The sequence below is a fragment of the Malaclemys terrapin genome, chromosome 4 (assembly GCF_027887155.1).
Source record: "Malaclemys terrapin pileata isolate rMalTer1 chromosome 4, rMalTer1.hap1, whole genome shotgun sequence".
NCBI classification, from domain to species: Eukaryota; Metazoa; Chordata; order Testudines; family Emydidae; genus Malaclemys; species Malaclemys terrapin.
The window spans coordinates 2592230-2614467 of NC_071508.1; the positions used below are offsets into that span (position 1 = coordinate 2592230).

At 62.9% G+C, this 22238-nt stretch overlaps 1 protein-coding gene across 3 annotated transcripts; it reads left to right on the top strand.

Moving 5' to 3' along the window:
* The first annotated feature begins 533 nt into the window (after positions 1-533).
* Positions 534-20819, top strand: HSD3B7 (hydroxy-delta-5-steroid dehydrogenase, 3 beta- and steroid delta-isomerase 7). 3 transcript variants are annotated; one of them, XM_054026279.1, is made up of 7 exons: positions 534-639; positions 6374-6539; positions 14862-15017; positions 15705-15813; positions 18042-18141; positions 18424-18586; positions 19255-20819. In XM_054026279.1, exons 1-7 carry the CDS (start codon positions 568-570, stop codon positions 19677-19679), a joined length of 1191 nt encoding a protein of 396 aa, XP_053882254.1. In that variant the 5' UTR covers positions 534-567; the 3' UTR covers positions 19680-20819. The 3 variants fall into 3 exon arrangements, with proteins under 3 accessions (XP_053882254.1, XP_053882255.1, XP_053882253.1); XM_054026280.1 differs by lacking the exon at positions 534-639 and adding an exon at positions 2764-2852; XM_054026278.1 differs by lacking the exon at positions 534-639 and adding an exon at positions 5637-6279.
* The last annotated feature ends 1419 nt before the right edge of the window (positions 20820-22238 follow it).

The following is a 22238-nucleotide window of genomic DNA, read 5'->3' on the forward strand; positions in this document are numbered from 1 at the left end:
CCCCCTCCCAGAGCCGGGAGAGAACCCAGGAGTCCTGGCTCCCAGCCCCACCTGCTCTAACCCACTAGTCCCCACTCCCCTCCCAGAGCTGGGGAGAGAACCCAGGAGTCCTGGCTCCCAGCCCCACCTGCTCTAACCCACTAGACCCCACTCCCCTCCCAGAGTCGGAGAGAGAACCCAGGAGTCCTGGCTCCCACCCCCGCTCCATATCCCCCTCCTCTCCCAGAGCTGGGGAGAGAACCCAGGAGTCCTGGCTCCCAGCCCCCCCTGCTCTAACCCACTAGACCCCACTCCCCTCCCAGAGTCGGGGAGAGAACCCAGGAGTCCTGGCTCCCAGCCCCACCTGCTCTAACCCACTAGACCCCACTCCCCTCCCAGAGTCGGAGAGAGAACCCAGGAGTCCTGGCTCCCACCCCCGCTCCATATCCCCCTCCTCTCCCAGGGCTGGGGAGAGAACCCAGGCGTCCGGCGGCTGCTGGGCGGGCGCTAGGACCCGCCGGCGGAGGGCGGGGCGGCAGCTGTCAGTACATCTCCCGGCGGCACCATGGAGGGGCGCAGAGCAGCAGGATGTCACAGGAGCCAGGACGCAGCAGCGGCCAGCTGGGAACCCCGGAGTCCGGGGAGCCCAGACCCGATCAGGTACCGCCCCCCTCCCCCCCGGCACTGCGGGGCCTCCTGCGCACGGCACTCAGCGCGCGCCTGCCCGGCTACGTGGCCTGGGGGTGCGGGGCTGGGAGCTGCGCACCTGGCTGGCCGCTCCCCGGACTCCTGGGTTCTCTGTTGGGTTCCGGGAGGTGGATCTAGTGGGTTAGAGCAGGGGGTGCTGGGAGCCCGGACTCCTGGGTTCTCTCCCAGCTCTGGGAGGGGAGTGGGGGCTGGTGGGTTAGAGCAGGGGGGGACTGGGAGCCAGGACTCCTGGGTTCTCTCCCAGCTCTGGGAGGGGAGTGGGGGCTAGTGGGTTAGAGCAGGGGGTGCTGGGAGCCAGGACTCCTGGGTTCTCTCCCAGCTCTGGGAGGGGAGTGGGGTCTAGTGGGTTAGAGCAGGGGGGGCTGGGAGCCAGGACTCCTGGGTTCTCTCCCCAGCTCTGGGAGAGGAGGGGGATATGGAGCGGGGGTGGGAGCCAGGACTCCTGGGTTCTCTCCCAGCTCTGGGAGGGGAGTGGGGGCTGGTGGGTTAGAGCAGGGGGGGCTGGGAGCCAGGACTCCTGGGTTCTCTTCCAGCTCTGGGAGGGGAGTGGGATCTAGTGGGTTAGAGCAGGTGGGGGCTGGGAGCCAGGACTCCTGGGTTCTCTTCCAGCTCTGGGAGGGGAGTGGGATCTAGTGGGTTAATGCAGGTGGGGGCTGGGAGCCAGGACTCCTGGGTTCTCTTCCAGCTCTGGGAGGGGAGTGGGATCTAGTGGGTTAGTGCAGGCGGGGGCTGGGAGCCAGGACTCCTGGGTTCTCTCCCAGCTCTGGGAGGGGAGTGGGGTCTAGTGGGTTAGAGCAGGGGGGGCTGGGAGCCAGGACTCCTGGGTTCTCTCCCCAGCTCTGGGAGAGGAGGGGGATATGGAGCGGGGGTGGGAGCCAGGACTCCTGGGTTCTCTCCCAGCTCTGGGAGGGGAGTGGGGGCTAGTGGGTTAGAGCAGGGGGTGCTGGGAGCCAGGACTCCTGGGTTCTCTCCCAGCTCTGGGAGGGGAGTGGGGTCTAGTGGGTTAGAGCAGGGGGGGCTGGGAGCCAGGACTCCTGGGTTCTCTCCCCAGCTCTGGGAGAGGAGGGGGATATGGAGCGGGGGTGGGAGCCAGGACTCCTGGGTTCTCTCCCAGCTCTGGGAGGGGAGTGGGGGCTGGTGGGTTAGAGCAGGGGGGGCTGGGAGCCAGGACTCCTGGGTTCTCTCCTCAGCTCTGGGAGGGGAGTGGGATCTAGTGGGTTAGAGCAGGGGGGGCTGGGAGTCAGGACTCCTGGGTTCTCTCCCAGCTCTGGGAGGGGAGTGGGATCTAGTGGGTTAGAGCAGGTGGGGGCTGGGAGCCAGGACTCCTGGGTTCTCTTCCAGCTCTGGGAGGGGAGTGGGATCTAGTGGGTTAGAGCAGGTGGGGGCTGGGAGCCAGGACTCCTGGGTTCTCTTCCAGCTCTGGGAGGGGAGTGGGATCTAGTGGGTTAATGCAGGTGGGGGCTGGGAGCCAGGACTCCTGGGTTCTCTTCCAGCTCTGGGAGGGGAGTGGGATCTAGTGGGTTAGTGCAGGCGGGGGCTGGGAGCCAGGACTCCTGGGTTCTCTCCTCAGCTCTGGGAGGGGAGTGGGATCTAGTGGGTTAGAGCAGGGGGGGCTGGGAGTCAGGACTCCTGGGTTCTCTCCCAGCTCTGGGAGGGGAGTGGGATCTAGTGGGTTAGTGCAGGGGGGGCTGGGAGCCAGGACTCCTGGGTTCTCTTCCAGCTCTGGGAGGGGAGTGGGATCTAGTGGGTTAGTGCAGGCGGGGGCTGGGAGCCAGGACTCCTGGGTTCTCTCCCGATTCTGGGAGGGGAGTGGGGACTAGTGGTCCGAGTAGGGAGGGGCTGGGAGCCAGGACTCCTGGGTTCTCTCCCGATTCTGAGAGGGGAGTGGGGACTAGTGGTCCGAGTAGGGAGGGGCTGGGAGCCAGGACTCCTGGGTTCTCTCCCTGGCTCGGGGGGCGGGGAGAGTGGGGTCTGGTGGGTTGGAGTTGGTGGGGTGAGGGGGAGGGACCCAGGACTCCTGGGTTCCATCTCCGCGGGGGGGGGACGACACACACCAGTTGCTCTGATGTGTAGAAGCTGGAGCAAATTCAGCGTCTGAGAAATTTTCCATTCCCATCTCGCCTCAGTTAACCCCTTCGTGGCCCTTCCCGCTAGCGAGAGAACAGGTGCTTCCCTGCCAGAGCCTGCAGTCCGGGTCAGCCCCAGGGGCCCATGTAGCCCGGTGTCTGGCCCCTGTTCTGGGACTGGCTGGGAGCTGAGATCTGCTCTAAGAACTAGGCAGCCTGGCTGGCCTCACGTGCTCTGGAGCTAGCACCTGCTAGTCAGGCTGGGCTTGTTTACATGAGACCGGGTCACACCCATGCGGCAGGGCAGCCCTCAGCCGGGGTCAGGCAGCACAGCTGGGGCACCTTCTGGGCCCAGGGTTCGGAATGGGGGAGGGTAGGAGCCAGGACTCCTGGGTTCTCTCCCGATTCTGGGAGGGGAGTGGGGACTAGTGGTCAGAGCTGGGGCGGGCTGGGAGCCAGGACTCCCTGGGTTCTTTCCCCAGAGCTGGGAGGGAAGTGAGGTCTGGTGAGTTTGAGCGAGGGGGAACTGGGAGCCAGGACTCCTGGGTTCTTTCCCCAGCTCGGGGAAGGGAAGGGAGGGGAGGGGAGTGTGGTCTGGTGGGTTAGAGCAGGGGGTGGGAGTCAGGACTCCTGGGTTCTATCTGCAGCTCTGGGAGGGGAGTGGGGTTTGGTGGGTTAGAGCAGGGGGTGGGAGTCAGGACTCCTGGGTTCTATCTGCAGCTCTGGGAGTGGAGTGGAGTGGGGTTTGGTGGGTTAGAGCAGGGGGGGCTGGGAGCCAGGACTCCTGGGTTCTCTTCCCAGCTCTGGGAGGGGAGTGGGGTTTGGTGGGTTAGAGCAGGTGGGGCTGGGAGCCAGGATTGTGGTTATCTCCCGGGGTGACCGTGTTATGTGGTGGCAGCATGCCAAGGGCAGAGCTGGTTCTAATCTCATGGCCATGCCAGCCCCTTATCTCTGCTTTACCTTGGACACTCGCCTCTGGAAGGGGAGTGCGGGGGCCCAGGAGGGCCCAACATGGGAAAACAGCTACTGTGGGCTGGGAACTAACCAGGATGAGAGCCCTGGCGGTCAGGGCTGGCCCCAATGCCCCAGGGCGGCGCTAGGGGGCGCTGTGCTGCCGGGAGTTGAGCTCAGGTGCCATTTACCTGTGATTTTTGCCAAGAACAGAGGGCTCGCAAGACCGGCTCGGTCTGGTCGTCGTGTGCCCACGTCCGGCTGCCCCGCCCTGGGTAATGAGTCAAGGTTTCCAAAGCAGGGCTGGGAAGCGTCTCGCTTCCCGCCGGAAGGCGGCCAGAGAACCGCCAACACCTGGCCCACCTACTCTTGGGGGCATCAGCGCGACCTGGCGCGGTGCAGCCCCGGCTTTCGGCGAGCGTGCTGTGGGGACGTCCAGCCGGACTGGACCCATGGAATGAGATGGATCTAACCTCTTCTGTCTCCAGAAGATGGGACACCGGGCTGGGCCAGAATCCATCCCGTCCGCTCTCAGCTCTGCCAGTGCCCCTCCCTCCCGACCTGTGTGGCCCCCCCAGCTGTGCCGGTGCCCCCCCCAATAACCCCGGGGCTTGCAATGAGTTTTGAAGTGCCAGAGGGGGTGGATCTCTCCCTGTCAACCGCCTGAAGTCTGAGTTAGTGTGCGGTGATCCGTGGACACCCCCTGGCAATGATTTCCAGCCATTAAATCCAAACAACTCAGTTGGCTGGGTGCCCTGCTGCCAACCGTCAGAGTAGGTGTGCACTCCCCTCCCACCATGTGAGGTTAGTGGGTTAGAGCAGCGGGGGGCAGCCAGGAGCCAGGACTCCTGGGTTCTATCCCCAGCTCGGGCAGGGCAGGGCAGGGGAGGGGGGTCTAGTGGGTTCGAACAGGTGAGCGGGGAGCCAGGACTCCTGGGTTCTAGTCTTTGTTCTGGGAGGTGAGGTGGAATAGAGGTGGGGCTGGGAGCCAGGACTCCTGGGTTCTGCCCTCAAAGGGGGAATGGAGTTGGCTGGAATGCAGCATCCAGTCACTTCCCGAGCGCAGACCCTGGCTGGCTGGGCTCCTTGGGGTATGAGGGGTGGACAATTTCTCCTGCGTCAGGGAAACACGAAACGATCCCTGTCATTTCCCTCTCCTAAGCAGGTTTCCCTCATTTACTGGCCTTCCTGTTGCTGGGAAATCGAGACCGGAACTGAGCTGTGCTTAGGGTGCTGGGCTGGGTGATCCGGACTCCTGGGTTCTATCTCTGCCTCTGCCATAGACTCCCTGTGCCCCTGGCGCAAGTCCTGGGTCTCTCTGAGCCTCAGTTTCCCCAGCTGTGAAAGGGGGAGAATGTTCCTGCCTTTGTCCGGTTAGACTGTGAGCCCTTCGGGACAGGGACCGGCTCCTGCTGTGGGTCTGGGCAGCGCCCGGCACCACGGGGCCCCGCCGTGTTGTAGCTTTAAGGCGCTAATGCAATATAAAAACTCAACAATAACGCATGTGGCTGAGAGACACCATAGCGTGGCCAGCCCTGGCTGCCAGGGGAGAGCGCCCCCTACTGATCTGCTCCCTGCAGCACAGTGCCGCACTGGGGCATTGGGGCCAGCCCTGGCTGCCAGGGGAGAGTGCTCCCTGCTGAGCCCTGCCCTGCTCCCTGCAGCACAGCGCCCCCTAGCGATGCCCTGACTGCCAGGGGAGAGCGCCCCCTGCTGAGCCCTACCCTGCTCCCTGCAGCACAGCGCCCCCTAGCGATGCCCTGACTGCCAGGGGAGAGCGCCCCCTGCTGAGCCCTACCCTGCTCCCTGCAGCACAGCGCCCCCTAGCGATGCCCTGACTGCCAGGGGAGAGCGCCCCCTGCTGAGCCCTACCCTGCTCCCTGCAGCACAGCGCCCCCTAGCGATGCCCTGACTGCCAGGGGAGAGTGCCCCCTACTGAGCCCCCCAGTCCTTACAGCTTTCCCCCTCCCCAAAGTGGCTGCATCTCAGTGCCAAGTGAACTGTCCCCGTTTGGCGTTGTGCGGCTGTTCCCCAGTTGCCCCGCCCCAGAAGTGGCTGCATCTCAGCGTCTCTGTGCAGCCAGCATTGCTGTGCAGCTGTTCCCTAGGTGCCCTGCCCCACAGCCGCTTGTCCTCGCCTGTTGTTCATTGTGATGCGGAGAATGGTTTGGCCAGTTGTAAATTCAAGGGCGGCTTTGCTTCCTGGTGACTGACAAAGGCTCATGAACACACAGGCTTCTTTTGTCTTTCCTTTTGTCAGAGAGGAAATTGCTCTCCAGTCTGCTCAGGGTTCCCACAAGCCACAACCCTGAGGGAGGAACCCAGGCATCCGGGGTAGCAAAGCCGTAAATTATAGCCCTGCGAGTCGCCACCTGCCACAGAGAGGTCATTCAGTCTGGGCCTGGGTGGGGACATCTGGCCCAGGCCTTTTGGGGGCGGGAGGGCTCGGGATGTGGCAGGGCTGGGACCCAGGAGTCCGGGACCACAGTGTTGGGGGCTCATCTCAAGAGGGCCCCGCATCTCCCAGGGAGCGAGGGGGATGGGAAGCAGGCGTCCAGGGCAGAGAGAGAGGATTGGTATGCAAACCCCCTCTCCCTCCCCCCCGCACACACATGTGCGGCCTGAGCTCCCCCTGGCCTAACCCCCAGCTTGTCTCCCTTCTCCCCGTAGGGCCTGATGGAGTGGGGCCGGGCCCGGCAGGTCTATCTGGTGACGGGCGGCTGTGGGTTCCTGGGCTCCCATCTGGTGCGGATGCTGGTGGAGCGGTCGCCCAACGTGGCCGAGGTGCGCGTCTTCGATCTGCAGCTGGATCCGGCCCTGCGGCAGCTGGGGACAGGTGAGGCGTGCCCTCCATCCACCCCCTCCTGATTCCCTCCCGTAGGGGGCAGGGCGGCATGCCCCCAGACAGTCACGGGGCTGTACCCCGGTCCCTTGGAGGAACCCCGCCAGTAGGCCAGACCCCCAAGGGAGCCCCCCTCTGCCTTCAGGGTCGGCCCCGTGGGCTCCCCACCTCCTAGACTGAACTGTGGGGCTCCAATTCCCCCCACCCCGCTTTGCCCCTTGAGCTCTGCCCGGCCAGTCCAACCAGGCTTGGAGCCAGCGTTGTCTCTCCAGATCTACGTCCATCTCCAGCAGTCCCTTAACGGCTCTCACTGCTCCAGCAGCAGCGTTAACCCTTCTCCTCCCCCCCCCCCCCCCCCGCCCGGGGCAGCCATGAAAAGTACAGAGGGAAACTGAGGCAGACGTGGGATTCTGGAAAAAATTACAAGAAATCCCCCTTCATCCTTCCTCTACCCCTCGGAGGCCGAGCCAAGCAGGGGCGTGTTAACCTGTATTCTGGGGGAGTTGAGACTCGCCCGCGTTATCTGCTGGCCACCTTCAGATCCTCCCAGCTCGGTTTCTTATCCATCGAGCTCAGGGGCGGACAGCCCCCGTAGGGCTGCTCCGTTAGATGACGCAGACCGGGGGGGGGGGGGAGTTTTTAAGGCCCCCCCCCCCCAGCACCCGTCTGCCACCCTGACACCTTTGGGTGTGAAAGTGGGCTGGGTCCTGCCATGACCCCCTCCCCTCATTGGCGAGGGGGGCAGGGGACCCTCCTTCCCCCTATGGCTCAGCTGGCATGGGGTGCCCGTCCCCCTAAGCTGTGGGCAAGAGAGGGAGGGACCCCTTGAGCAATGTAAGTCTGTCCCTGGGGCTCTGCTGGCCAGGGGCGCAGGGCGCTCCCCAACATTGGCAGGTCCCCTCAGGGGCCGTGTGCATGCAAGGACCCCATTGCCCTCACCCCCAGGGCAGAGTCCTCTCCACCCCCCCACCCCGGGGGGGCTGTGATTGGTTAAGGGAACCCACCGGGGGCCGTGTCACGCTCTGAGCAGGTGTCTCTGTGACAAGCCACCGCCTCTTGGCTGCTTTCCCCTTCCCTGGGGCTTCTCCGGCCAGGGTGAGCCTGCCCGCGTCTCCCCCGCACGCCGCGCCGGGGGCTCAGACCCCACTGGGCTCGGCCGTCCTGCCGGGAGCTGGCTCCCCGAGTCACAGCGGCGAGCTGCAGGCACGCCCGCATGACTCACATCTCCCGTGCGGAGCTGGCTGGGGCTCGGTCCCGCTCACGTGCCGGCCTCGCTGACGGCGTCCTGAGGCTCTGGGGCCTTTCCTCTGAGCTAGAGGCGAAGCCAGGGGAGGAACCGTCCGTTCCCTGCTAGTTCAGCTGTTTCCACTTTCAGTGTCTCCTCCGCTCGGAGCCGTGGTTTGAGCTCGCGGCCGCGGGGCCTGACTTGTGCCTTGAAGTGACGCTGTCCTTCCCGAGGAGGGCGTCCAAGCTGGGGAATCCCCCCACCCCGGCCTGAGCCATCCCGTGTCTGCCCAGGGATCTGAGCCATCAGTGGGGCAAATAACTCTGCACCTGGGCCCTTATCCCGGGTCCCACGGCCCTGCAGTGTTTGAGGGGGTTGGAACATAGAATCACAGGACTGGAAGGGACCTCGAGAGGTCGTCTAGTCCCATCCCCTGCCCTCATGGGACTAAGTATTATCTAGACCAGCCCTGACAGGTGTTTGTCCAACCTGCTCTTAAAAATCCCCAATGATGGAGATTCCACAACCTCCCTGGGCAATTTATTCCAGTGTTTAACCATCCTGACAGTTAGGAGTTTTTCCTAATGTCCAACCTAAACTTCCCTTGCTGCAGTTTAAGCCCATTGCTTCTTGTCCTATCCTCAGAGGTTAACGAGAACAATTCTTCTCCTTCCTCCTTGTAACAACCTTTTACATACTTGAAACCAGTTCTCATGTCCCCTCTCAGTCTTTTCTTCTCCAGACTAAACAAACCCAATTTTTTCGATCTTCTCTCACAGCTCATGTTTTCTAGACCTTGAATAATTTTTGTTGCTCTTCTCTGGACTTTCTCCAATTTGTCCACATCCTTCCTGAAATGTGGCACCCAGAACTGGACACAATACTCCAGTTGAGGCCTAATCAGGGCGGAGTAGAGCAGAAGAATGACTTCTCCTGTCTTGCTCACAACACTCCTGTTAATACATCCCAGAACGATGTTTACTTTTTTTGCAACAGTGTTACACTGTTGACTCATATTTAACTTGTGATCCACTCTGACCCCCAGATCCCTTTCTGCAGTTCTCCTTCCTAGGCAGTCATTTCCCAATTTGCACGTGTGCAACTGATTGTTCCTTCCTAAGTGGAGTACTTTGCATTTGTCCTGATTGAATTTCATCCCATTGACTTCAGACCATTTCTCCAGTTTGTCCAGATCATTTTGAATTTTTAATCCTATCCTCCAAAGCACTTGCAATCCCTCCCAGCTTGGTATCGTCCACAAACTTTATCAGTGTTCTCTCTATGCCATTATCAAGCCAGGTTTCCCTCCATCCCAGAATCTTTCCACCCCATGGAGGTCTCCCCATTAACCATTGATCCTACTGGGGACCACAGGAGTCTGAGTCCAGGGGAGTCCAACAGGAGATGGTGCCTGCAGTGGGATCCTGTCTGTCACCACCTCCCTGCCCCCAAGGGGTCTGGCTGGGCGATAGCTTTCTCCCCAGAGTTTGCTCTCTGGGCCCTCCCTGGCTGGGCGGCGGATGAGAGATCGCCTCCGTCCCAGGGAAACCTGATTTCATTGGGCACCTGTGCCTTGTTTTCCTAGAAACGTTGCACCTCCCCGCGAGATGCATTGCAGGAGGTCTGCCCGGGTAGGCTGTCACCCCTGGTTTGGATTGACTCGAAGCCTGCTTGTGGGTCACATGGGGGTGCCCCACTCCCCTTCAGCTTACTCTCTGCAAACTCATCTGCCAACCGGCCCGCGCTAGGCGGCTCCTCTGACTTCCTGTCCAGCCACGTTTTACGCTCGTGGGGATGGCTCTCCGAGAGTCGCTCCAACCCGGCCGGATTAAACGAAGCTTCCAGCGGCGTGAGCTCTGCACCGGCCCCCACTTGTGGAGATATTCTGCTGCCAGGGCGGGGTGTGTGCGTCACACCCTGAGTCCTCTGAACACCCCGAGGCCTTTTCCTATAAGGGGTGAATTCGGACAGCAGCAGTGGGGCCGTTGGGAACTTCCCCGGCCGGCCGCCGTTCTCGCTCTGGGACCAGGGAGGGGCCGGGCTGCAGGGCCGACCGGGTTCAAGGTGCAGGACTTCTCGCCGGCCGTGAGGTTGGCATCTCTGCTCCCCCACCCCCGTAAACTGGGGCAACGATTTGGTATCTTGGCTTCCTGCGGAATGGGCATCCCAGGGCCTTTCCCCAGTTACCCCTCTTTGGGTCCTCTTGCACCTTCCCTTCTCCAGATCCTGGAGCTCCCAGCGCTCACCCCTCGCTCCCTGTCCGGGCGAGGGCGGGGCTTAGGCACCATTCTCCTGCCATTTCCTTTGACTTTGTTTTTACCCCCGCAAGTCACTTCTTGCCAAATGCTCCTGGTGCATTGTGGATCCCACCCCTGCCACCACCTGTCCCGGAGACACAGGACTGGTGCTATGCCCTGTAAGTGGGCCGGACCCCCAAGGGGTCCCACTCTTCCTTCGGGGCAGCCCTGCAGCCTCCCTGCCTCTGAGACTGAGTGTCTGGGCTCCAGCCCCCCTGCTTCGCCCCTCGAGCCCTGCCCGGCGAGTCCAACATTATCCTCTGCCGGTCCCAGCTCAGGCCTCGTTCTCCAGGCAGGGCCAGGCTGAGTTCACGCCCCCCCATCCGCCTGAGCTTCCCATTTCAATCCGTCCCATAGTGCCTCCGAGACAGCCAGGCGTCCTCCCCCTCCCCACCCCGTCTCTTGTGCTGTTCCACGAGCAGCGTTAACCCTTTTGTCCCCCCCGCCCTGGGCAGCCATGCAAAGTACAGAGGGAAACTGAGGCACGCATGGGGTGGGGGGCATACAAATATTACAGACGATTCCCTTTTTGTCTCCCACCCACAAGGCCCCGATTCCCTCCAGCAGGGGGAAGTGTGTGTGGACACAGAGACACACACGCTGAAGGAAGTAACGTTTTGTCATCCCAGCCCCAGCTCCTATCTGAGGGCTCGGCATGCAGACGTGATCTCAGAGTGTGAGTGTGTGTGGGGGGGGGGGCATAGCCCCGGCGGGAGGGATCAGAGGGGCCGTATCTCTAGCTGCTGCCTCTGTGGATCAACCCAGGACAATGGGTGTTTGTGTCTGTGTTTTGTGTGCGTGAAGTCACGTACTGTGTATGTGTGTACGTCGGTTACTCATCAGTGCCGGTATGAACCCAGGAGTCCTGACTCCCAGCCCCAGAGTGCTCATCACTGATCCCCAGGACTCCTGGGTTCTCTCCCAGCTCCAGGAGGGGAGTGGGGGCTGGTGGTTAGAGCAGGGGGGGCTGGGAGCCAGGACTCCTGGGTTCTCTCCCCAGCTCTGGGAGGGGAGTGGGGGCTAGTGGTTAGAGCAGGGGGGGGCTGGGAGCCAGGACTCCTGGGTTCTCTCCCAGCTCTGGGAGGGGAGTGGGGGCTGGTGGTTAGAGCAGGGGGGGCTGGGAGCCAGGACTCCTGGGTTCTCTCCCCAGCTCTGGGAGGGGAGTGGGGGCTAGTGGTTAGAGCAGGGGGGGCTGGGAGCCAGGACTCCTGGGTTCTCTCCCCAGCTCTGGGAGGGGAGTGGGGGCTAGTGGTTAGAGCAGGAGGGGCTGGGAGCCAGGACTCCTGGGTTCTCTCCCAGCTCCAGGAGGGGAGTGGGGGCTAGTGGTTAGAGCAGGAGGGGCTGGGTGCCAGGACGCCTGGGTTCTCTCCCAGCTCCAGGAGGGGAGTGGGGGCTAGTGGTTAGAGCAGGAGGGGCTGGGAGCCAGGACTCCTGGGTTCTCTCCCCAGCTCTGGGAGGGGAGTGGGGGCTAGTGGTTAGAGCAGGAGGGGCTGGGAGCCAGGACTCCTGGGTTCTCTCCCAGCTCGAGGAGGGGAGTGGGGGCTGGTGGTTAGAGCAGGGGGGGCTGGGTGCCAGGACGCCTGGGTTCTCTCCCAGCTCCAGGAGGGGAGTGGGGGCTGGTGGTTAGAGCAGGGGGGGCTGGGTGCCAGGACGCCTGGGTTCTCTCCCAGCTCTGGGAGGGGAGTGGGGGCTAGTGGGTTAGAGCAGGGGGGGCTGGGTGCCAGGATTCCTGGGTTTTCTCCCAGCTCCGGGAGGGGAGTGGGGGCTGGTGGTTAGCGCACGTGGAAGGAGAGTCTGTTTGGTTTCCCGCAGCACCCACGCTGTGTGGTCAGCTCTCGCCTGGTGCCTGACCCATCTGAGAGCTGCTCCCGCACAGGAACGGCTCCCAGGCGCTGTCAGGGAGCTGGAGGCAGGAGCAGAATGGATGAAATCCTGAGCTGGCTGGGCCCCGATATTTATGTCTTGGGCCAGGCCCTGGATTCGTTCATCTTGGCAACAGCCCAGCATAACTGTCCAAAGAGAGAGAGCTGGTAGGGGAGCACCAGCGGAAATAGGGGTGCAGACCAGGGCTGGGCTAGCAGGGGCTGCGGGTCGGGAGTGAGGGGCACCGGCAGAGCTGGGGGGGGGGCAGGGCTGGGCTGGCAGGGGCTGCGTGTCGGGAGTGAGGGGCACCGGCAGAGCTGGGGGGGGGCAGGGTTGGGCTGGCAGGGGCTGCGGGTCGGGAGTGAGGGGCACCGGCAGAGCTGGGGGGGGGCAGGGTTGGGCTGGCAGGGGCTGCGGGTCGGGAGTGAGGGGCACCGGCAGAGCTGGGGGGGGGGGCAGAGCTGGGGGGGGGCAGGGGCTGCGGGTCGGGAGTGAGGGGCACCGGCAGAGCTGGGGGGGGCAGGGCTGGGCTAGCAGGGGGCTGCGGGTCAGGAGTGAGGGGCACCGGCAGAGCTGGGGGGGGCAGGGCTGGGCTAGCAGGGGCTGCGGGTCGGGAGTGAGGGGCACTGGCAGAGGTGGGGGGGGCAGGGCTGGACTGGCAGGGGCTGCGGGTCGGGAGTGAGGGGCACTGGCAGAGGTGGGGGGGGCAGGGCTGGACTGGCAGGGGCTGCGGGTCGGGAGTGAGGGGCACCGGCAGAGCTGGGGGGAGCCGAGAGCTGGGATAGCAGGGGCTGTGGGTCGGGAGTGAGGGGCACCGGCAGAGCTGGGGGGGACAGGGCTGGGCTGGCAGGGGCTGCGGGTCGGGAATGAGGGGCACCGGCAGAGCTGGGGGCGGGGCAGGGCTGGGCTAGCAGGGGGCTGCGGGTCAGGAGTGAGGGGCACCGGCAGAGCTGGGGGGGGCAGGGCTGGGCTAGCAGGGGCTGCGGGTCGGGAGTGAGGGGCACTGGCAGAGGTGGGGGGGGCAGGGCTGGACTGGCAGGGGCTGCGGGTCGGGAGTGAGGGGTACTGGCAGAGGTGGGGGGGGCAGGGCCGGGCTGGCAGGGGCTGTGGATCGGGAGTGAGGGGCACCGGCAGAGCTGGGGGGGGCAGGGCTGGGATGGCAGAGGCTGTGGGTTGGGAGTGAGGGGCACCGGCAGAGCTGGGGGGGGCAGGGCTGGGCTGGCAGGGGCTGTGGGTCGGGAGTGAGGGGCACCGGCAGAGCTGGGGGAGCGGGGGCAGGGCTGGGCTGGCAGGGGCTGTGGGTCGGGAGTGAGGGGCACCGGCAGAGCTGGGGGGGGCAGGGCTGGGCTAGCAGGGGCTGTGGGTCGGGAGTGAGGGGCACCGGCAGAGCTGGGGGGGGCAGGGCTGGGCTAGCAGGGGGCTGCGGGTCGGGAGTGAGGGGCACCGGCAGAGCTGGGGGCAGGGGCCCAGGGCTGGGCTGGCAGGGGGCTGCGGCTCGGGAGTGAGGGGCACCGGCAGAGCTGGGCGGGGACAGGGCTGAACTGGCAGGGGCTGCGGGTCGGGAGTGAGGGGCACCGGCAGAGCTGGGGGGGCAGGGCAGGGCTGGGCTGGCAGGGGCTGCGGGTCGGGAGTGAGGGGCACCGGCAGAGCTGGGGGGGCAGGGCAGGGCTGGGCTGGCAGGGGCTGCGGGTCGGGAGTGAGGGGCACCGGCAGAGCTGGGCGGGGACAGGGCTGAACTGGCAGGGGCTGTGGGTCGGGAGTGAGGGGCACCGGCAGGGCTATTTATTAGGAAACTTTTTCATTGGAAGAAATTGGCTTTCGAAGCTGCTTTGCTCCATGGGATATATTAATCCCTGCTCCGGTTCTAGATGCCTGGAGCGTTTCCACTGGATTCCTGACTGGAGCCAATTAAACAGGGAATCGAGTTTTCCAGCGAAAACATAGTTGAGAAATCACCTTTCATCTGGGCCTCGGATCCACCCCCCAAGCTCCCTGAGCCAGCCAATCCCCACCCTGGGGCCAGATCAGAGCCAGCGCCCCCTAGAGGGGAAAGGCCCTGTGCCCCATTCCCTGCCCCCCTGAGCCAGCCAGTCCCCGCCCTGGGGCTGGATGGGAGCTGGCGCCCCCTAGCGGGGAAAGGCCCTGTGCCCCATTCCCTGCCCCCCTGAGCCAGCCAGTCCCCACCCTGGGGCTGGATGGGAGCTGGCGCCCCCTAGCGGGGAAAGGGCCCGTGTCCCATTTCCCAAAACTCCCGTGTTCGCGTGATCCTCTCTGCTGGAGGATATGCCACTGTCTGTTTCCATCTGGTGGTTTCTATCGGACAATGTGGTGTGGTCCAGAGGAACAGCTCCTTCCTGTGAAGGCCGAGGAAGCAGCTGGAAGGCCGGGAGGGAGAGACACGCATGGGTGGGGGGGGACAGACAGGAATGTGGGGCGGGGCTGGCACTGGATGGGAGCCGGGTGACACCCTGCCCAGCTGGCAGGAAAGAGGATCGGTGACAGTCAAGATACCAGTAAAAGAAGTGACCCCACTCTGCTCCCAGAGCCGGGAGAGAACCCAGGCGTCCTGGCTCCCAGCCCCTCCTGCTCTAACCACTAGACCTCACTCCCCTCCCAGAGTTGGGGAGAGAACCCAGGAGTCCTGACTCCCAGCCCCCCTTGCTCTAACCCACCAGACCCCCATCCCCTCCTAGAGCTGGGGATAGAACCCAGGAGTCCTGGCTCCCAGCTCCCACTTCTGTAACCCACTAGACCCCACTCCCCTCCCAGAGTTGGGGAGAGAACCCAGGAGTCCTGGCTCCCAGCCCCCCCGTTCTAACCCACTAGACCCCACTCCCCGCCCAGAGCCGGGGAGAGAACCCAGGAGTCCTGGCTCCCAGCCCCCCGCCGCACTTCAAGCCCTCTCACCGGGGCTCTGTATCTCTGTTTCAGACAAGGTGAAGGTGACCCTGATCTTGGGGGACATCAGTAGCCCCACAGACGTTGGGGCTGCCGTGAAGGGTGCGGACGTGGTGATCCACGCAGCCAGCTTGGTGGACGTGTGGGGCAGGGTCCCACCCGAGAAGATCACGGAGGTGAACGTTCACGGTATGGGAAACGGCTGGGGCTGGGGCAGCGCACGTCGCTAGGGGGGCGCTTTGCTGCAGGGAGCTCGGCCGGGGGTGCTCTCCCCGGGCAGCCAGTGTTCCTGCCTCACTCCCGATAGCGCCCCCTGCTGGCTCTGGGGTAGCCGGGAACACCCTCCCCCCGACAGCCAACACCCCCTTCAGGCTGAGCCTGGGACTGCAACCCTGAATGTCTCCTCTGAGTGACTCCGCTGCTCTTGGCTTGGGCCGTCTGTCCCGCTTCCAAGTTTCCGCTGGAAAAGCCCTGAGCTTCGGAAAATCCCTCTCACACAGCCAAGGGACTGAAGAGGGAAGCGGCTGCAGGTGATGCCTCTGCCAGCTGTTTACCAGACACAAGTCACGCTACCGGGTGGGTGAGTGAATCCGGGGGGACCCACTAGGCATGTCCTGGCTCCCACACGAGCCTGATCCACCTCTTCTGAGTAACAGCCAATGATTCCAGAGCTGGAGAATTTAGGTGCAGAAGGGAAACTGAGGTACAGAGCTAGGGTAGAGTCCTGGCTCCCAGCCCCCACTCCCCGGCTGCTCCGGCACCTGGGGCAGGGGTTGGGTTGCGGTGGAGAAGGCTCTCCCACCAGGCAGAGTTGGGGACGCTCAGATACCTGAGTAATCCCTTGTTTTCCTCTCTCCCCCCCCCCCCCCCCTCCAGGGACCAAGAACGTGATTGATGCCTGCATCGAGCATGGGACCCAGTATCTGATCTACACCAGCAGCATGGAGGTTGTTGGCCCCAACACCAAGGGGGATCCCTTCTACAGGTACCCAGGCGCCTGGCTTCCCCTGCTCTAACCACTGGACCCCACTCCCCTCCCACAGCCAGGGAGAGAACCCAGGATTCCTGCTTTCCAGCCCCCCTGCTCTAACCCACTAGACTCCACTCCCCTCCCAGAGCTAGGGAGAGAACCCAGGCGTCCTAGGAGTTAAAGGCCCTCATCCTTAGGAAGGAACAATCAGTTGCACACGTGCAAAACGGGAAATGACTGCCTAGGAAGGAGAACTGCAGAAAGGGATCTGGGGGTCAGAGTGGATCACAAGCTAAATATGAGTCAACAGTGTAACGCTGTTGCAAAAAAGCAAACATCCTTCTGGGCTGTATTAGCAGGAGGGTTGTAAGCAAGACAGGAGAAGTCATTCTTCCGCTCTACTCCGCGCTGATTAGGCCTCAACTGGAGTATTGTGTCCAGTTCTGGGTGCCACATTTTAGGAAAGATGTGGATAAACTGGAGAAAGTCCAGAGAAGATGAAGAAAAATGATTCAATGTCTAGAAACCATGAGCTGTGAGGGAAGATTGAAAGAATTGGGTTTGTTTAGTTTAGAGAAGAGAAGACTGAGAGAGGACATGAGAACAGTTTTCAAGTACATAAAAGGTTGTTACAAGGAGGAGGGAGAAGAATTGTTCTTAACCTCTGAGGATAGGACAAGAAGCAATGGGCTTAAATTGTAGCAAGGGAGGTTTAGGTTGGACCTTAGGAAAAACTTCCTAACTGTCAGGGTGTTTAAGCACTGGAATAAATTATCTAGGGAGGCTGTGGAATCTCCATCATTGGAGATTTTTAAGAGCAGGTTGGACAAACCCCTGTCAGGGATGGTCTAGATAATACTCAGTCCTGTCATGAGTGCAGGGGACTGGACTAGATGACCTCTCGAGGTCCCTTCCAGTCCTGTCAGGGATGGTCTAGATCAGCGGTTCTCAAACCTTAACAACCCGCAAACCCCCTTTCACGAAAATATCAGCTCTCGCGATCCCCCTCCTAAAAACGAATATTTCCAGGGGTTTTCTCCCTTACCTGAGCATAAATGATAGAAGCAGTGAGCTTGGAAATAACGTGGTACGTGGATTACACACTAGTTGTGATTACAGTATTCTTGATCATTCTATTATTAATGTTCTCACATGATGAAAATGGCAACACTCTTCCCGGATTTCACTTCGGTAGCTCCTATCACTTCGATTAAGCCTCCTCCGTGTTTTATCAGGGAGTATCAGACGCGAAACAGCAGGAAGGTATTTAAGAAGCCACTCAATGAAAGGGTTCCCCCCACAAGCATTCGGGTCCTGAGCAGTCCAAGAAAACTTCACCCGACTAGAACGAAGCTTAAACTTGTTCTGCCAGGAAGTTGTGGTCACAGGGCTCGGGCTGCCGCCCCCCGCGTCCGGGGTCCTCAGGGACGGCTCTGTCCGCCGTTACCCAATTGTTTCTGAGAACCTCCTGATACATTTCGAGAACCCCGAAGGGTTCCTGAACCCCGATTTGGGAACCACTGGTCTAGTTAATCCTTAATCCTGGCATGAGTGCGGGGCCCTGGACTAGACAACCTCTCGAGGTTCTGTGACTCTAGGATTCCACGACTCCCCACCCCTCCCTGCCTGCGGTCTCTGGCTCCCACCCAGCGTCAGTTGTTTCCAGCCCCACCCAGGGCTTCCCTCAGGGTTCCCACCCCAGCCCCATGGCAACCACCACATGAAACAAACACACTGCAGGCAGCGGGCACGTTGAGCTGTGACGCCTTTCACTGCTGTCCAGGACGCCTGGGTCCCATTCCCCATCTTTGTTTCCCTGCCCCCCCCCCCCTGCTGCCCGGGCTACGTCTGTCTGCCAGCCCGGATGCCTGGGTCCTGTTTCCATATCCTGAAGCTTTTCAGGCGGCAAGCAGCTGTGCTTGTGTTTTTGTTGCTTGCACACACCTCCAGCGTGTCCCCTCCAGATGTGGGTGGCTGGGGACAGCAGGTGCCATCCAGCGCTGGCTGGGGGTTGTTCCAATATCCCTCCATTGCTTGGAGCTGGCTGGGGGGTTCCGGGGGGGGGGGAAATACCGGAGGGGGAGAGGCTGGGGTGGTGGGATCGCAGAATGGCTTAAGGGGAGGGGGGCGGGGACTGCCAGAGCTCAGAGCAGAGGGATGGTGGGGGCTGTGGGATCCTGGAAAGGGGAAAGGCAGGAAGGAAGTGGCACTGCCCCTGAGCGCCTGTGTCTCGCCCGTTGCAGGGGGAATGAGGACTCGGCCTATGATGCCCAGCACGAGCAGCCATACCCCCTGAGCAAGGCGCGGGCCGAGCGCATGGTCATCGAGGCCAATGGGACACCTGTAAGTAGCCCCCGACACAGCCCCTGGGATGGGGGAGAGCACCCCGGCGGAGCTCTGCATTCCCTGCCCCACAATCCCACGGGAGGGAGGAAATGGGACCCAGGCATCCGGGACAAGCCCACTAAGGACTCTGCAGCCATCGGGGCGGGGGAGGGGAAGAGAGATTGTGATCGGGAATGGGACCCAGGCGTCCGGGACGGCATCACACAGAGCACCCAGCCTCCGGGGAGTGAGGGGATGGGACCCAGGCCTCTGGGCACTCACCCCCCTGTCTGCCCACAGCTGGGGGGTGGCCGGTGGCTGGTGACCTGCGCCCTGCGCCCCACGGGGATCTATGGGGAGAAACACCCGCTAATGAAGGAATTCTACGAGAAGGGGCTGCAGACGGGACGGAGGCTGCTCCGGGCCATTCCCGTCAGCACCGAGCACGGCCGGGTCTACGTGGGTGAGTGACAGCCTGGTGCCCCTCACTCCCGACCCGCAGCCCCCTGCTAGCCTAGCCCAGCCCAGCCCCCCTGCCCAGCCCTGCCAGTGCCCCTCACTCCCGACCCACAGCCCCCTGCTAGCCTAGCCCAGCCCAGCCCCCCTGCCCAGCCCTGCCAGTGCCCCTCACTCCCGACCCGCAGCCCCCTGCTAGCCTAGCCCAGCCCAGCCCCCTTGCCCAACCCTGCCGTTGCCCCTCACTCCCGACCCGCAGCCCCCTGCCAGCCCAGCCCTGCCCCCCCAGCTCTGCCGGTGCCCCTCACTCCCGACCCGCAGCCCCTGCTAGCCCAGATCCCCCGCCCCAGCTCTGCTAATACTCCTTGGTGGGGGGCGAGGGGTGTGTGGTTTGTGCATGTGGACGCAGGGAGACTGTGAAAATGGGGCTTGGTCTGGAGGCGGGATTGTGTGTGTGTAACACTGCCCCGTGCTGGAGGGGACTAGGGTGGTGTGTGTGTCTGAGCGATGTCGCCATCTAGTGGCTGCAGCTCACACGCGGGATTGAATTCCTGGACAAACGAGGGGAGATTGATCTTGGGAGGAGGGGGGAGGGCAGAGGTGAGCGCAGCACTGCCCCCTCCTAGGGCGGATCAGGGCTGGGTGTTTGACACCCCCCCTTTGTCTTCCCTGCAGGCAACGTGGCCTGGATGCATGTGCTGGTGGCGCGGCAGATGCAGGATGCCCCGGCAGCCATCGGGGGTCAGGTCTACTTCTGCTACGACGCCTCCCCCTACAAGAGCTACGAGGACTTTAACATGGAGATCCTGGCCTCCTGCGGCTTCCGCCTCCTGGGCTCCCAGCCCGTCGTGCCCCACTGGCTCCTACGTTGCCTGGCCCTGGCCAACAACCTCCTCCGGCGGCTTCTCCGGCCCTTCTTTTCCTACGCCCCCCTGCTCAACCCGTACACCCTGGCCGTGGCCAGCACCACCTTCACGGTGCAGACGGACAAGGCCCAGCGCCACTTCGGCTACCAGCCTCTCTACACCTGGGAGGAGAGCCGAGCCCGCACTGTGGCCTGGATCCAGGAGGTCGACGCCCAGAGAGAGGCGGGGAAGTAGAGCCGGTGGAGCCAGATGGTAGTGGGGAACTGAGCAGCTGGGCCTTGGTTCCAGCCTTCATGTTTCTTTGCAATGAATCCAGCTCCGGAGAGAGGAATCCAGATCCAGGTGTTGTTCCAACCCGCCAGTGCCAGGGGATGTGGGAATCCGGATCCGGTTTTGCTCCATCCCGTGGCTGTCAGAGCAGGGGATGTGGGAATCTGGATCCGGTTTTGCTCCATCCCGTGGCTGTCAGAGCAGGGGATGGGGGAATCCGGATCCGGGTTTTGCTTCCATCCTGTGGGTGTCGGAGCAGGGGATGGGGGAATCCGGATCTGGGTTTTGCTCCATCCCGTGGCTGTCAGAGCAGGGGATGGGGGAATCCGGATCCGGGTTTTGCTCTGATCCTACCTACATCCTTCCAGTGAATCTGGCTCCATGGAGATGGATTCCGGATCCGGGTTTTGCTGCCAGCCTGTGCACCTCAGTGCAGAGGCATTGGCCAGTCCAGGTCTTGTCTCATCCCAGCACACCGCGACCCGGTTTCCTTGGGATCCGGATCTGTGTTCCACTCCCGGAATCCAGGTTTTGCTCCCCCCCCAGTGCATTCCTGCAGACCATCCCGCCCTGATTGCAAATGGATCCAGATCTGGATTTTGTTACCACCCTGGTGCTTTGGTCCAGATCCCCAGTGCACTTCTGGGGAGGAACCAGCTCTACCCTAAAGGGATCTGGACATGGAGTGTCCCCCCTCCCCCCCCCCGCCCCATGTCATCGCAGAGGTGGGTCAGACAGCTGGACCCGGATCCTACTCAAGAAATCTGGCTCCTGGACTCCATTGTCCATGGAGATCCTGCTCCGGGATTTCTTTCCAACCTATGTATTAGCCACCAGCCTGGACTCCATGCTCCCTGGAGGCCAACCAACATATTAGACCTCTTGGATTGGAGTCCATTCCCCATTGGACTCCAGCTCCAGGCTTTCCTTCAGTGCGTGAATACCTCTGGTCTAAGCATTAATTTCCTCAATTATTATTATTATTATTATTATTTTATTATGACTAATTATAAGAAGAGGCCTAAAGCCCACAGCACATTCCACACAGACGTGCCAAGCAAAGTCTGGTAACTTATGTATTAATTAAACTGTTAAAGGATCACTTGATAATGGATAAAAGATTATTTTTTGTAGGGTCGGAAGGGGATTGGCTGGCTCACAGGGGCGGGGAAAGGGACATGGGGCCTGTCCCCTCTAAGGGGCGCCGGCTCCCATCCCACCCCAGGACAGGGGACTGGCTGAGTCAGTGGGGCGGGGAATGGGGCACGGGGTCTGTCCCCTCTAGGGGGCGCTGGCCCCCATCCGGCCCCAGGGCAGGGGACTGGCTGGCTCAGGGGGTGGAGAAGGGGAGAGGGACTTTCCCCCTTGAGAGCCAGACGCTGGCCCTGGCTGTGGTGCAGGGACTGGGCCCCGGCCAATCCCTCCCCGTCCCATGTGGCAGCCAAACAAGCCTGGGTGTAATTATCTCCGGCTGCCAGCCCCGGCCCCCTGCAACATGAAACCCACCTCCACCCCCCCCCTCCCCGCGCAGCGTGGGCACGGCCAAAGGGCACCGGGTTTGTTTGCACAGCTTTGACTTTGGTCCAAATCTCTTCCAGCCTCTGCTCTGCCCTGCTCTCCCCCCCCCCCCCCGCTCTGCCGGTGCCCCTCACTCCCGACCCACAGCCCCTGCTAGCCCGGCCCTGCTCCCCCCAGCTCTGCCGGTGCCCCTCACTCCCGATGCGCAGCCCCTGCTAGCCCGGCCCTGCTCCCCCCAGCTCTGCCGGTGCCCCTCACTCCTGACCCACAGCCCCTGCCAGCCCAGCCCTGCCCCCCCCAGCTCTGCCGGTGCCCCTCACTCCCGACCCACAGCCCCCTGCCAGCCCAGCCCTGCCCACCCCCCCACAGCTCTGCCGGTGCCCCTCACTCCCTGCCAGCCCAGCCCTGCCCACCCCCCCCAGCTCTGCCGGTGCCCCTCACTCCCGACCCGCAGCCCCTGCCCCCCCCAGCTCTGCCGGTGCCCCTCACTCCCGACCCGCAGCCCCTACCCCCCCCAGCCCTGCCCCCCCCAGCTCTGCCGGTGCCCCTCACTCCCGACCCACAGCCCCTGCCAGCCCAGGCCTGCCCCCACACAGCTCTGCCGGTGCCCCTCACTCCTGACCCATGGCCCCCTGCTGTATCCACTGCTGGGCTCCCTCCCACTCTATTGCTGACCCTCAGTTTTGCCCTGTAGCCCCACAGCTGTTCAGAGCAGTGAATGACGTAAGCCCCTGACGTTAGCAGCCTGGGCTAAACTTCAGAGCTTAAAATGCCGGCCTTCTGAGAACTGCCTCTGTTCTTCCATCCATAATCCCCCTTGGCTGAGAGTGCAGAGGGGGCTGGGAGCCAGGACTCCTGGGTTCTCTCCCCGGCTCCGGGAGGGGAGTGGGGGCTAGTGATTAGAGCGGGGGGGCTGGAAGCCAGGACTCCTGGGTTCTCTCCCAGCTCTGGGAGGGGAGTGGGGGCTGGTGGATTAGAGCGGCAGGGGGTGGGGCTGGGAGCCAG

Excerpts from the sequence above, each read along its gene's own strand:
- HSD3B7 (XM_054026278.1), top strand. The coding sequence starts at position 6,154 with ATGTGGCAGGGCTGGGACCCAGGAGTCCGGGACCACAGTGTTGGGGGC. Across the intron at positions 15,018-15,704 it reads CACGGAGGTGAACGTTCACG|GGACCAAGAACGTGATTGAT; the intron begins GTATGGGAAACG and ends CCCCCCCTCCAG. Across the intron at positions 15,814-18,041 it reads AAGGGGGATCCCTTCTACAG|GGGGAATGAGGACTCGGCCT; the intron begins GTACCCAGGCGC and ends CGCCCGTTGCAG.